General features: G+C 45.0%; 1 protein-coding gene across 1 annotated transcript; it reads right to left on the bottom strand.

Annotated features, from left to right (window-relative positions):
* Positions 1 to 11,846: 11,846 nt before the first annotated feature.
* On the bottom strand, positions 11,847 to 15,184 carry sox11a (SRY-box transcription factor 11a). The gene has a single exon (XM_035168912.2). It carries the CDS (start codon positions 14,895 to 14,897, stop codon positions 13,788 to 13,790), a length of 1,110 nt encoding a protein of 369 aa, XP_035024803.1. The 5' UTR covers positions 14,898 to 15,184; the 3' UTR covers positions 11,847 to 13,787.
* Positions 15,185 to 15,690: the final 506 nt, after the last annotated feature.

Here is a 15,690-nt window from a genome sequence, read left to right as displayed (position 1 = left end):
AGTGGGTGGTCTGTCACTGGGTTCATGCACCTTTCTCTCTACAAACAGTCCAAATTTACATGTTTTTAATGGCCGCTGTGTCCACTGGCCGTTGTAAATCAAACGAGGGGTTTTAACCTCTAGGAGCCAGTGGGGGTTAATGCTGAGGGCAGTGGCCACTGCTGTTTTGGCCTCGGACTGAGCAAATGGACGCCCTTGAAAACAGCGTGCATCTCACTGTTAGTGCTCATATGCAGCTTTTGAGTCTCTTTTTACTTACAGTATATCATGAAAAAAAACTTGGTGAAGAGCACATAAAAATAATTTATACAAACCATCCACTCATCATATGATGTGCGAAATAATGAATGTTTACCCGATGATGAAAGCCATGAATGAAATCCAGGGAAACAATTGTGCTTTTTTTTACCCTTTCCGCTCCATATTCCCGCACAATACTTCTCCCACAGGCATTTCCCTCTGCTATCAGAAAGGGCATTCGCACATAGTGAGATCTCTTGGGCACAAATGCGCAATCAGTGTAAGAGCAACATACCTGGTGACGCTTAGCGCTTCTCTGAAAGGCCATCGGCGCACCAGGAGAATTGGCTCCCTAGTAATTGAGATCCAGGCAAATTATTCTCATTTGATTGTCTAATGACCATCTGAATGAGATCCCTGCCATAATAAGAGTCCAATCTGACCAGATGCTGCAGGAGCAGCAAGTGTCAGTCAGGAGCTTTCCCTCTGTCTGTTTGCATTGTTGGAATGTAAATGCGGCACAAATACAGACAATCACTAAACTGCTAATGTCTTTTAAAACTGGATGTGATGCTCATTTTTAATCATATTAGCAAGTATTTAGTTTTCCATGTTCTGTCTGCTGAAAACTCGTGACACTACCGTCGGGTCTGCTCTGTAAAATGAGAGAAATTGTTATTGATTGGAATTTTCCAAGTGGCAGTTTTTTTGACCTGTCAAACCATAACTCCCATTTGTCATTGCTTTATCAATGTTGATGGGACTATTTCCAAACCAATTCTCTGAGCAGGAGAAGCATGTGCTTGACCTTATGCAACAATATAAAACGTTTCTTTTCCCCAACACCATGACTCCCCATCCGCATGTATCAGAGCTCAAATGAAGTTATCGATTATGCTCTGGCAAATATGGCGAGGGAAGGGAATGACACCGCACTTAGAGATCATTGCGCAAATGTGCCCTAAATCACAAAAATGGAGGAGGGGGTAGTTACCGGTGTGGACGTCGCTCCTTGCAAGGGTGAGCACTCGTGCATTCGCTCAGTGTTTAATCAATGGATAAAACTGTCTATCCATTCAAGTATTGATGTTCCCTATGACAACTGCTTATCCACGTAGAGCAGAGAGACACCAGAGGCCTTTCAATCATCGGCCGGCTGAAGGGAGCACAGAGAGGAAGAGGTGGGGTGAGACACATGAATCTCTGATACTGGATTCATGCCGCATGCTCAATTATTCCACTGCCACAGTGCAAGTTAAAGCAGAGGGCGAGTCGATCACTGTACACAGAGCGCAGGCCCCGCCACAGTGTGGGAGCTCTACTTGGTCATTCCCTCACAATGGCAGTTAATCAATATGGATCCACTCCTTTTGATCTGCTACCTCTGACCAACAACAATCACTAACAACAGTATAATTGCAATGAGCATAATGGTGCCCATTCTTATCGTCCCACACCAGAGGAGGAGGAGGAGGAGGAGGGACAGGGTTCGGCCTGTAGACGATCTCTATCACTCTCCTGTGAACTCCCTCATAGGCCCACTTCTGCATCATCACGCTCTGTGGTATTGCGGTATAGACAGTCAGTCCAGTCACCTTATTAACGTCATGTTTAGACACGTATCGACCTCACTGCAGTGACGATCAATCTGTGGTAAGGAAAGACAATAATGCAAAGTTCATCCCCATGTTGTCCAGCGTCTCTACTCTTTTGCTTGTAGAAAACAAGAAGTATTTCCCACTGATATGTCTGATAACCGGTTGAATGAGTATCAATTAATTGTATTTGTAATTAGGCATCAGGTAAAGTGTTTTTTAAATTCTGCCCTCCGCAGCACATAATCAGGACCGAATCATCACACACTTAGATTTATCGAGCGCTAAAAGGAATCGTATATGATGATGACAGCACGTGTGCATTCTAACTGGAGCGGGATCGCTTAGCATTTGATGAGCAATATGGCTTCTTAATCACGCCGATGCCGTGGACCTATGACAGGTCTACGAGATGATGGAACGGACCGGTAACATAATAAAGGCACCCTTCTTCTCACTCAACGTCTCCCATATTAATATTTTCCTCCTGTAATAACTAAGAGCCATTTCATTATTCATTAATCAGTATCTGAAGCTGCCGCTTTCCAGTACACATGGAAATATGATCCTGCGATTTTCACAGGGAGAGCGACGCAGGACCCGCAGCTGGCGGAGCAATAAAACGCAGCGAGCGTGTTGTCTGTCAGGAGACCTTACCCAGGCACACAGGCCCGAGTGATGTACTGGATACTATACCGACACTGCACGGTTGTTGTGTTTCTTCCCGGCCTCTTCGACGATCAATACTTAAAACAACAGCGAGAAAATATGTGGAATCAGCATAAGCAAAAGGGCGGCTAAATTGATTTGCGGGAGGTGCGTTCAAGCATTCGAGGGATTTTAAGCAGTGCACAGTGTTGCCAGTCAGATCACTCGTCAAATCCATATCAAGCTGCGGGCTTATGAGTTTTGGTGTTTATTAAAGTGAATGACAGGTAAATAGGATAGGTCAGCACAAAACAACAACACCTGAAAATGTAGGGACATCGAAATGTGATTTATGCGTATTGTCATCTGTGTCAAAAAACTGCGTGTGTGTCTCCATGCGTGTGTATGTGTGTGTGTGTGTGGGTTTTTGTTGTGTTTAAATCAATGGTCATCCCCTGATAAAAGATGGCCTCATAAATCATTGTTTGTTGATCACTTGTCAGGAGGCAGGGGCCTTATGGCGTTCTCCTAATTATACCAGCTCACAGACCCACTGGATGAATAAGGACAGGAATGCCAAAGCAAATCAAGGCGGTGGACTTTACAGAAATATGGCCATAAAGGTGGTTTAGTTTGGATGGATGAGGTGAGGGAGTTCGGGAAGGGAGGTGCGGGGAATGGAGGGTGGAGAGACTGTGTGTGTGTGCCTGTCTGTGTGTGTGTGTGTGTGTGTGTGTGTGTGTGTGTGTGTGTGTGTGTGTGTGTGTGTGTGTGTGTGTGTGTGTGTGTGTGGGTGGTAGGGTTGGGCAGGTTGGATTCTAGGGTGCACTGAAGTGAGAAATCTAGTATATGAGATATCAGTCACGCAATTCCAGTGTGCTAGAGGACTCTGTCATGACAGGAACAAGCCGGCCGCCTGATTGAAAATTGGACCAAAACAACTAAATCTTGTTATTGTGACCATTCAATCACTGTGACGCCTAGTATCTCTCTTTAAACACAATTTGAAAACATCTTTGTTGCCACTCGCTGTCACCTCCTCACAGATATTACCTCTGCGGACCACAAGCCTCCACAATCCGTTTGGCTGTAACAAACCATGACGCTCAGACGTGCCATACACAACGTTTCTTCGCAAACGTGGGAAATAGTGAAATCCACGTAGTCTTTTTCCCAGTAAGGAACGATGCAGTGACAAATTCTGTCAAACGTTAGATCTAAGTGTTCTGAGAGCAGTATCGGTTTTCAGTGTCATTAACTTTTCAGCAGTAAGCAGGTTTCTGTCGCCGCTGACCAAATTGCTTTAAATGCACGGCAATTACACGGTTGAGGCCGCTCAAAAGCCGAGTATAGTTTCTGTGGTAAGACCTAATGGGATTATTAGTGAGTTTTTTTGGCGAGGAGGGAACTTGCAGCTCAAAGTAATTCAGGGAGTGGGATTATATATTACAGTGATATACAGTAACAGCCATCTGGTCCTCTGGTTAATTACTGGATTACCCTTTCTAATTAAGAAATTTGTAAATGCGACTTTAATAATTCATCAAATCACAGTGGCACAAATTCTCATAATACTCTTCCCCTCCACACTGAATTTCATTCTCTGTCTTTTACCTCAGTGGCTCCCATACGTAGGCATGAAGGCAGTAACACCTTGTTATTCAGAGTTAAAATGTGTTAGCTTGAGGCTTAAACATGGCCGTAGCATGTTTAAGTCATGCTGAGCGCATCACAGAGGCCATGCAGGCTGTTCCCTTTGATATGTATTTGCAGCATAATGTGTGGTTTTGAAAATCAATGAGGAGTCCTCTTTTGATCACAGTAGTGTCCTTCGTCTCATCACTCCATGAAAATAGAGTGTAACCGTCCTGCGGAGGTGAGTCACCTACAGACACAACATGCAGGCAGTACAGTCGGCAGCCTGGGTCTTATATGAACATCAACGACTGGGTGTTTTGACCAAGAGGTGGTGTAAATGATTAAAGATTGAATTTGTGTTCAACAGTATGTTATATATGTAATATACAGTATGAGGAGTGTATGGATAGGTTGTAGAGTTTCCTCTGGGTTCACGTAAGGCTTAAATGATCTTGTAAAATGTTTTGTATTATAAATTTGATCCGTCCTGAGGATTTCCCCGTTCTAAGGGGTCATGCCCTGTAGTTTGCATCTGTCTGGGACAACCTGCTGATGTGAGCAGCTTTTAAGAAAACTGACTTCTGCAATCATGGGTTTGCTCAAGGCCGACTGACTCAATCCTGTCGCAATGCCACTACCATCATCACTACCATCTGACATCAGCTGTCTCACCGAAGATAAGCAGTTCTAGCCATCCCATTGGAGGGATTACTGTGATATATGTGTTCACATATTTTCCTTTTCAGCCCTCAAAGTATGATATAGAAATTAAAAAGGCCCTTCATAGTAAAATGGGGTTAACCATCCCAACCAAAAGCAAAAACTACAACTGTAATTTAGTACTACATTTACTCGAGTAGATGCATTTGGTTTAACTCTACAATTGTCATTAAAGTCACAGGATTTAACCATATACATAATCAAATCTAATAATCAATATTAAAAATCAACCCTGTATAATTAAACTAGAGTGTATATTTAACAGACTTAGTCTTGTGAAATGTGTGTTGCACACATCTATTTGTGTGTGAGACAAAATAAGAATATTTTCTGTGGGATCCTGTGTGAGTAATCCATGTTTTCATCAGGTCCAATGTGAAATATCTGAGGAAGGGAAAATGTAGGTCATTGAGAACACCATCAAACAGCAGCACTCAGACAGCAGCATGCAGCCTCACGTTTGTCTCCTGTATCTGTGAGGACATTCTCAACCGCCTGTGGGTATTTGTAATGACCCAGTGACAGCATTTCTCTGCTGGCGGCTGAGGTGCTCAACGAAATGAATAACTCTGACCAGCCAGGAGAGAAGGAGAGAAAGAAGGCTACAGTGCGTGTGCCTGTGTGTGTGTGTGTGTGTGTGTGTGTGTGTGTGTGCGTGTGTGTCAACAGTGTTTGTGTGTATCGGTGGTGACGAGTGGGGGCTACGTGTCACATCTCTTCAGACACTATAGCTCCAGTCCCCACCGGCTACAAACAATCTACAACCACCCAGAACCTTCCACAGAGGCCGTGTGCGCTGCAGTAGCGCGTAAAATGCGTTTCTGCACTGTCTCGCTTGTCGCCCTGACCAGGCCACATGTTCCTTGAGTTTAGGCCTCAAAGACTGCGCGTCGTGATGGGAACGCTGGGGAGGCAATAAAATAAACCTAGGAATCCCGTTCGGAGGCGATGGGAGCTGCCAGCTGTGTGCTTAACTCCCAGAAATATAGATTTCCTTGCTTGCTTCCTGACAATCTTTAAGGTGTAGTAGCTTTCATGAATATAACATTTCTTCATAATGGATATAGATTCAGCGTGATGCATATGAATTGTTCATTCGCATATATACATGAATTATTCATCGATGTGATTTGTTTTGCCCTTTTTGGGGGGTGGGGGGGTCAACATGCACTGGAGGGCATAAGGGAAGGGATGTTTTCAAGTCCCACTCAGGTCCTGGCACATTTTCATTTGGTCTCTTCATCTCTCACAATAATATCTGAAGTTGTTTGCGTCTATGGTTTGGACCAAGCTGACACGATCTACATGCAGTTAATGGACTTTTTGGCAGGAGTTGTCATTTTATGGATGCGGTCCTGAGAGGGCTTTACTTTATCTGAGTATCTCCTTTACCAATCAGTCAGGTCAAGCATCTGGCAAGTGTTTGATGTTTCTGGTTGAGTAAAATATACAATTCAAATCTGCGGAATGCATCTACTGAATGCATTGCGCAATGCATTTAGGCAGGGGTGGATCCAGGGGCAGGACCGGGTGGCACTGGCCCAAGCTGGAATCTGATTGGCCCCTGAAGTGCCTCTGTCCTGTCAGTGTTTTTAATTTAAGAATTTGTATTTTCTAAGCTTTTTTGAACAATGAACGTTTTTCAATTCAACTTTATTTGTCCCTGAAGGGCAAATGGTTTTTCAGCAACCAAAAAATTCAAATTATATTCAATGACGTGGGGTTTTGCACAAAGGTGTAGTTAACAGTAAACAACCAATGGCTTCAATGTGCACCTTACTGAATCAGGAGTTGTTTATGGATGCCCCTGATTTAAAAAAAAAAAAACAAGATCCACCACAGAATTTGGGAGAATTGAGCTGCAAAATAATGCAGTCCACTTAAATTCAACAATTTTTTACACACTCATAGATATCAGTCCCCTAAATGTGCTCGATTTTTCATCAAGATCAATTAATTATTTCCAGGGAAATCTGTGAAAATGCCCCAAAGACTCCACATACGCCAATGAAAACATAACCTTGCTGGTTGTGTAAGATGTTGGTGTCATTTTGTTAAAGGATTTTAACTGTCTCGGTGAATAGAAATGTATATCAACATGTTAATTTGATTGATTACAGAACATAATCATTAAATCTAGCTTTCAACAATATTGTTCTCATTAGATTCATCGCGAGCAGACACATTTAAGTCTCAGAGACTAAAACCTTAAAAACCTTTAGATATAAATCAAGCCTGTTTTTCTCCATGAACATTCACATAAAAAATGAATTGTGTAGTGTATGGTTGTTTTCTTTCACATTTGGTGTGTTGAGGAGAAAGGCAGGGGGCCCGCTATCAAAAAAACCTTGCAGGATAGCGATCATTAGAACCGTAGCCCCCCTGGTAAGCAAGCCATGCTTCCTGTATCGGGCCCCAGAGGATTCGGTGTGCTAATTATTTACTGAAGCAGCAAAGACTATCACATGAGACCCTGCGTCGAGTCTGACTGTGAGGGGGTTCCTAACAGTGTAACCTGGGTAACATGCAAATTGACTGGGAGAGAGGGGGTTGGGGGCAAGAAAGGGAGAGATAGCGGGAGGAAGCACGGGGGTGTATAATGGTCAGAGTGCGCGAGGTTCACTGGTGAGTCAGGAAAGGTGGGGCCACGGAGGGGCACAGCGGCAGAGTATTAGATTTCAGATGCATATGAATGACCAACTGCTGGCTCTGCTCTTGCTTCAGGGGGAAATTGCTCGGACTCCCATTGAGCTGCAGTTTTGAATCTACATTACTGCCTGACTTGATCCCGGGGTGGGTGAGCGTCGGGGGTCATGAATGTCTGTTGCTGGTATCATTAAATTTAAGGGTTGCAGGAGAGCAGGCACTTTGTCTTTTACACTGTTTTATTGCGAGTGCTCTACAATGTTGTGCTTGTGTGAAGAAACGGTGCGCTCGTCCAAACTGCTCCGGACTCGCCAGTGTTCAGAGCCACGCTGCAGCTTAGTTTCCGTTAAGTTTGCATCTCATCAGCCAAACAACAACCTTAAAAAAAAATTATATAATCCAACAGACAAACACACACACACACACACACACACACAATCCCCAACTCCGAAAAAAACCGGGGGAGGGGATGACGGGGGCGGTGCTGTGGTTTTAAATCCATGCATCTGGGCTGAAAGCCAAACAGACTTTCCTCAGCAGAAACACACAGAGAGAGAGAGAGCGCTGAGCTCAAAGAATACACTAATATCCACTCCATTTGATTAGACAGCAACAACATAATCTGGTCAACAAGCACGTATAAACACATATGGAGCGCTGAATTAAAAGCGATAAAAACAAATGCATGTAACTTAAAAAAAAAACACTCATATTCTATAATCTGGATTTGAATATGATTTCGATTTACCACCAGCGATGACCCCATTGGGCCACAATCGTAAGCTTATGACCTTTTTTCTTATTGGAAAGGGCCGGGGCCTCCAGCAGCTGCTGTGGAGCTCTAAGATAAATATCCAGCACAGATTCACAGTTAATTCCAAATAATGTTAAGTAGGAACAATACTGACCGCAATCAGAGCAACCAACTTGTGTGATTGCTCTAAACAGAGCGAGATGTCATTACAAGTCGCCTCTAATTACACTGAGCCCATTTACTGTGGCTTTTTTTTTTTTTGGGGGGGAAACACAAACGATTTATTTTCTCCGCGTGTTTATCTAACGCGTTATTGAGCTCCAGATCTGTAGAAATGTCATCCGGGAGGCTCCGCTCAATTAATGTAATTCTCAGAGTTGGGGTTTTCGAAAAACAGAAGAGCAGGTGTGAAGCAGAGTTCCTCTGGAGAGATAATTCACATGAGTGATGTGCGACCTCCAGCAGCTCCCCACAGAGGGAAAAAAAGTGACCTTCTCCCAATGAGATCTTATCACGTGTCAGGGCAGATTCGGGGAGGAGTGATTGAACTGTTTGTTTCTGTGCCAACAAGACTATAGCCCTGCCATCTTAAAGCGCCCCCGACAACCTGCTGTGTCGGCCGCTCGCTGCTGCAGCCTCCCCCCCCCCCGCAAACTTCTTCTCAATGTCTCATTACCTTTGCTAAATTATGGAAAACTCCAATGAAGTTGTGAATGGAGAATTAGGCAGCAGCCGAGCGTGCAGGTGAGTCGCCTCCAGCTACACGCTGAATATCTGTGACACCGGCTGTTTTCTATCCCGGGCTGCATCAAGTTAAATCTGAGTTTAACTCTGGTTTCTATGAACAGCACTTTTTTTCTTTTTTACGCTCTATATCTATTTGCATCTTATCTGTCTCTCTGTCACATTTACTCCCTTCCAGTGTGCGTGTGTGTGTGTGTGTGTGGGTGCACGTGTGTGTATCTGCCAGAGTGCTGAAACACCATGAGGGAATTGGGCCTTGCCTCCCCCCTCCTCCTCACAAATGTGAAGGGATAGTAAATATCAGTGCAGCAGATGGGGCCGATGCTTCCTCTCTGCCTGCCTCTCGTACTCAGGGAGGGCAGAGCAAATGGATAGCCATCAACAGCAGCAGGAGTCGCCCCAGGCCAAGACTGGAGCAGAGGACACAGGGACCGGACTGTTGCTCAGGCAGGCAATTCCACCGACAAATTCCCCCTGACTATCAGCGAGGCAACCGCACAACATTAGGGATGAGTGCTTACTGCCTAAGGTCATTATATCTAAGATTTCATGGTAAACAGGCGTCCCAGAATCCAGATGAGAAAAAGGGTGTCGTTTTCTCATCTGGATTCATAAGATAATAAATTATATTTATGGCCCAAATAGCTTTTTGTACCTGTTATGGATCATATCACAGGACTCACAGGGGACCGACCGCTGGTGTGTCATTTCAAGACTCTGTCACACAGCTTGCAGGGTGTGTGAGGCACTGGCGGCGGCGAACAGCATGTCACGCTTGTATAACAGAGCAGGAGAGGAGCTCGCTTGGACAGAAATGGTGTCAAACGCCGTCCCGATGTCAGATGGCAGATCTGGAGCAGATACCATAAATCCTGCCGACTCGTCAACTAACAGACGATAAACAGGGTTAAATTTAGGCACACTGCGTTGTTTTTGTTATTATGAAACCTCCGGCATGGAGGACATCTATCTTTATTCCCATAGCAATATCAGACGGTCTCCCACGGGGAGAAAAGGACCACATGTGGATCAACGATGACACAACATGGAATCTTACTGCGCAGCGGCATAAGCTAAGCAGTGATGTAATGCATCTGTGCTCACTGGTTGGGAGTCAGTACAGAGGGGGAGAGAGAGAGAGAGAGAGAGAGAGAGAGAGAGAGAGAGAGAGAGAGAGAGAGAGAGAGAGAGAGAGATGTGAGGAAATCATAACAGGCATCATTACTGGATTCAGTGAGACAGACACCAATCACAGAGGGACAGTGTCTTTGAGCACTAACACATTTTAGATGTCCACTTTAAGCAACTGGCAAATGTGGAGCTACAGCTCCCGCCCTGGGCTCTGTGGCAGGGGTCTTTGTATAGGTGTCACGTACGGCGTTTGACTCTGACATCCAGCGTCATATGAATGATTTAAGCGCTCAAGGGATTGGAAATTACTTTCTTTTGTCGCCACAATATCCCCCCGCCGCTGGATTCCTGGGAGGACGCTATCTCACCCAGCGTCTCCCGAGCATTCTAGATTTCCATTTATTTATTTAAGGAGGAAATAGAGGGAAATTTCAACGGGCCACTAATTTCATTTCAACATGTACCAGTGGCATTAGCCCAGAGCAGATATTTCAGAGGAACACAAAATCAATGTTGAGATTCTATTGGGAATAGCCCTGGAACCCATTAGCAACTTTGACCAATAGGTCAGGTAAAGTAATAGCTAGATAAATGTTTTATTACAGATTTGCAAACGGACTTAATGGGGGGGCTTGTACCTGTGCAGCCATGCATGGCAAATATTCATCATTAGATTCTATTGCTGTAATGAACACAAATCTCTCTGTGGCCGAGGTCTGTGCTTCTTTATATACGATTTGTTAAAGGTGGGCCTCACTAAGTCGAGCTCAGAGGAGACAAACGGCTGCATCGCTGGTCCTCTGGACGAACAGGGCTCTCAGAGCTCCGGGAAGATGTCATCACCTGAATTCATGCTTTGGCACAGTGATGACATCATCATATACGGCTGAGATGTGTTTTTATCCTAATGAACGATTCAGGGGCAAACAGTTCACATACAGACTGGTACAGGAGCTCAGTCTGATCAGATCTGGTGATACAAAGTCAAGTATCACACTTATTTTAGTGTGTGTGAGACATATATAGGTATCTGATATGATTTGTACCTATTTCTATTTATGTTTGTCTTTAGATTTGTTGGTTTTCTGTCGTACCAGATATTTTATCTAATATCCAAAGTGAAGATGAGGCATTAAGAAGTAATAATAAGAGCTGTGATCCTCGTTGGATGCAACAGACGACGACTGGAATGGTTATTTTAAACCACCGTCACTGACCTACTACCCCTGATCCCACGTTGAGTGACATAATGAAGGATTAGTGGACTTTGGCTGTCCTGAGTTTACTTTGTCATGTGAATCATGTTTCTGTTAACGTCCCCTCCATATTTATATCCACACATAAAACAGTATCAGTCTGGAGTAAGTGCCATTGTTTGTCCCGGAGTGAACATATGTCACATTTAGAATTTTTTCCCCCAGCCCTCTGTTCTCTCAGCTCCCTCGCTGTTTCTATGCCGGACAGAGTGCTACTTTTCTGAATGGAAGCCAGACAGACTAAGAGCTGCCACACGCTGAGAGGAGCCGGCTCCTGTTTCCAGCTCCGTCTCCAAGGGAACCGGCAAAGGCCCACCAATCACATCGCTCGGCGCAGGCAAGCGGGCAATTCAATTTCTTAAAGCTGCAGAGTCCGTTTTCACGAAGGGGGCGTCAGGAGGGGGAGAAAGTTCACCAGAGAGAGAGAGAGAGAGAGAGCACCATTTGAAACAGGAAAGCACCTCGACACTGCAGTTTACAAGTTTTCCTTTTTTCCTTTTTATTAAATGTGAATTCACATGTTAGTTTGAGCCCATCCATTACAGAGGATCCGCCTACATACAAAATAGGCATCACTCTGTCATCACATCCTTTTCAAACGCAACAAATAACACATCTGTGTACATATATTCACAAACTGAAAGGACAGTCGATGGTGGTAGGTACTTATTTATTAAAAGATGAGTCAAAGACAGATTCACACTTGGAATGTGAAGTAACTACTGCCCAGAACTTCCAACAAAACGTCTTGGCATATAATTAGGTCATATTCCAAAACCTTTTTATCAAACAGACTTCATATGTAAGACCCACATAAAAATAAACAATATCTGCTTTTTTTTAAGTGCAAGAAATAAAAAATACAGGTTTATGGTTAATGTTTTAAAAAAAGAAGGCAGTCTTCAGTTTTAAAATAAAGTTTCATTTCATGAAACAGGACTATGGAATGTTCTTTTTTGCTTGCCTGTTAAACTAATGCCAGACCACCACTTATCAGACTATGCCCTTTTGCAGAACTCTTTGTGTTTTTCCCCAAATTTCTTGTTCAGTCGGATTCAAACTGTTTGGTGTCACTCATGCCCATCGCCCCCAAATCGCACGTGTCAAATAACATTCAATTGGTTATATTTATCAGTTTCTGTACGTATGCATCACACCATGAGGCCATATTTAATCGTTTTTGTATCAGTTCCAGCTGATTTGTTTATTTTTTTCTGCCCGGACAGGCTTCAGCATCATAACATGAAATGATGTTGACAGTGCACAAGTCTGTTTCTCCATCACTTGCTACAATTGTTGATGGTCTGTATCTTAAGAGTATATATTGCACAAAAAAATGAGAGGGGGGAAAAACAGTATGTGCCATAAAAAATACCAAAATCCAGTTTCACACCTGCGATTGGGACCCATCCACATATCACGAGTATGATATACATAAACTCCTAACTTTACTATATTACAGTACATATACAATCTTGAAACTAGTTCCAGCTCTGAGGTATGTGTTCCCCATGATGCCATTGTATCGTCTACAAATACTCAACAAATCTGCTCTACAACTGTACAAAAACCTAGTTTAAAATCACAAGGCATTTTTGATGCAAGTTTTAATTTAACTTAATCCTTAAAAACCAGGACTCCCTTGCATGCGTAAAAACAAAGGATAAAGGGAAGAAGTGCCTGAAACTCACTGAAAGCACAGTAAGAACATTCCCTTTGAACTGTACAAAAATATGCCTGAAAATATCTTACTTTTCTTTTAAAAAGATGAGGTCTGTTATGTATCAAAATGTTCCCCTCCACACCTGTACTCTGCAGAGGTTTAGGCTGCGTAATTTGTCCAAACCCAGGAGGTAAAACGGAATCAGTTACAAAAAGAACAGAGAAAACAAACATTTTTTGCGGCATTTAGAAATTACATAAACCGTTGTAAAGTAACATCCTGAACAATTGTCAGTTCACAGATTTGCTTCGAGTCAGTCCACAGTCCGTTTTCAGCTCCCTGCAGTTATTTTTTTTAGTTTTAAGAGGATAAGATGCATAGAAGTTCACGTTTTTCCCTTTTGTGGTCCGTTTAAGCTGAACAGTAAATGCAGACCTACTGGAGGGGAAAAAATCCATAAAAACCCTGTCATGCTGCCAGAAAAAAACGCCTGCAGACTTTGCTGTTGTTTTTTATTTATGTTATTTTTTTTGCTACCATCTTCATACGCATCTCATTCCTCAAACCTCACCTCGCCTCCTGGTCCTCCACCTCCCACCTAGGACCCTTCAGAAAACCCACAGACAGGAGGAGGCAGGGCGGTAGGGACAACTTGACCGGGACACATATATAATTTCAACGCTCCCTTCTCTGTTATTACAAGAGGAACTTTGTCTTCCTCCCTCCATCTCTTTTTCTCTCTCTCACACAGTTCAGTATGTGAAGACCAGGTCGGAAAAGTTCGCCTCCAGCCAGTCCCCGGCAATCATCTCACTGAGTTCTGGCGTGCAATAGTCTGGGAACTCAAAGTGAGAGCCCAGGCTGCCCTCGCTGAAAGAGTCCAGGTCCTTATCCACAAGAGACAGGGAGAGGTTTCCTGAATTGGGGTTGCCCAGCTCCGAGCCTGGGGCGCTGGGGGCGAAATTCAAACTAAAGTCAAACAGCAAATCGTCCGCGTCCTCGCCGGAAGAAGAGGAGCTGCTGCTGGATGAGGAGGAGGAGGAGGATGTGGAGACCGACCTGGAGGATGCTGGTGACACGGACGCAGCGTGCAACGCGCTCTGCTTGGTAATGTTTTTGATATTGTAAAACAGTCTGCTGTTGTTGTTCCGCACTTCTTCGTACATGCTCGTCCCCTCGGACTCCGCCGAGGAGCTCAAAGTTGGGCTCGCGGGAACTTTGGCTACATTGTACGGCCTCAGGCGCTCCTCGTCCACGGGCTTAATCCCCATCCGGTAGTCCTCCTCGTAGTCGTCGTCGTCGTCCTCGTCCGTGAGCTCGATTTTCACCGCCTTCGCAACTTTGAAGCCGGTAAACACGCCGCAGTCGTCGCCGTAGCCGTGAGAGGACTTGCTGGAGGCGCTCTTAGTCTTTATCTTGGAGCACTTCTTGCTGGGGGTCTTTGTCATCTTTGCGCACTTCTCCGGAGAAGGCGCCGAGGACTTGGAGCTGTCGAGCTTTGGTTTTTTCTTGGGTCTGTACTTGTAGTCGGGGTAGTCGGCCATGTGTTTTAGCCGCAGCCGCTCGGCCTCTCGGATGAACGGGATCTTCTCGCTGTCCTTGAGCATCTTCCAGCGCTTCCCCAGCCGCTTGGAGATCTCCGCGTTGTGCATGTCCGGCGACTGCTCCATGATCTTTCTCCTCTCGATCTTGGACCACACCATAAACGCGTTCATGGGTCTCTTGATGTGGCCGGTGGCTGTCTTGCACCAGTCCGGGTTTATCGGCACGGGGCTGCATGCCATAAATTCACTTTCCTCCGAGTCCGTAGCCTCCCTGGACATGCTCCCGTCCGTCTCGCTGTTGTCTGTGTGCTGCACCATCGTGTCCTCCCCTGCTCCCAGTCACTTTGGGTCCGGACGCCGCAGTGTCTCACAGTTCCCCCCCCCAAAAAAACACTGCCAACACCGCTCAGCTCTCTGCGTAAAAAAGCGCCGGTTTCGTCCTCGCGTCCTCTGCGTAATGTGCGTCTCAAGCTCCTGCACTCTTTTTCCAGAGTTACAAACTGCCTTCTTAACTAGTTATCGGCTTTTTCATCTCCCTTGCGTCACGCGCAGCCGGCCAATCACGTCGCTTCCACTCCGCCCTGCAGACTCCATCCAAGACTCCCCTTAACCCTTTTTATTCCTCCCTCCCGTGCGCTCGTTGGAGTGGAGGTGGGGATTTGTGGTACACAGTGTCTGGGGCAACACGCGGGGCGAGACAGGCATATTAAACACGCAGTTAGCACCGTGCGCTCCTGAGATGAACACCGCGCACCATGGCGCACACAACACCCAACATCTATTTCCTTATTTTAGTGAAGTGAAGAACAAAAAAAATATATAACGCGTGGCAGAGGAGGTTATTCTCCAGCCAGTCATCAGCTCAGATGTGTCTGGAGGAAGAGATGTAGACTCTGTGATTATTTGCTCCCCCCCATCACCATAGGTTGGATACTGAAGGTGGCGCTTGGACACTGTTGCAGGCGCCTGGATGCGTCTGTGCGCCCGCCTGCCTGCCTCACTGGCTGCTGTAGAGGGATACATTTTAGCAGCTGGTAATGTCTTTAGAGGAAGACTGGATGTCACCGTTAAGTTCAGTGTAACCTCGTGCATTCAACACCTATCTCGGAGT

The sequence above is a fragment of the Hippoglossus stenolepis genome, chromosome 10 (genome assembly GCF_022539355.2).
Source record: "Hippoglossus stenolepis isolate QCI-W04-F060 chromosome 10, HSTE1.2, whole genome shotgun sequence".
In the NCBI taxonomy this organism is placed as follows: domain Eukaryota; kingdom Metazoa; phylum Chordata; class Actinopteri; order Pleuronectiformes; family Pleuronectidae; genus Hippoglossus; species Hippoglossus stenolepis.
Note: the sequence above shows the minus strand (reverse complement) of the source record. Positions and strands in the feature narration are given on the sequence as shown.

Coding starts and splice junctions, on each gene's coding strand:
- sox11a (XM_035168912.2), bottom strand. CDS start 14,897: ATGGTGCAGCACACAGACAACAGCGAGACGGACGGGAGCATGTCCAGG.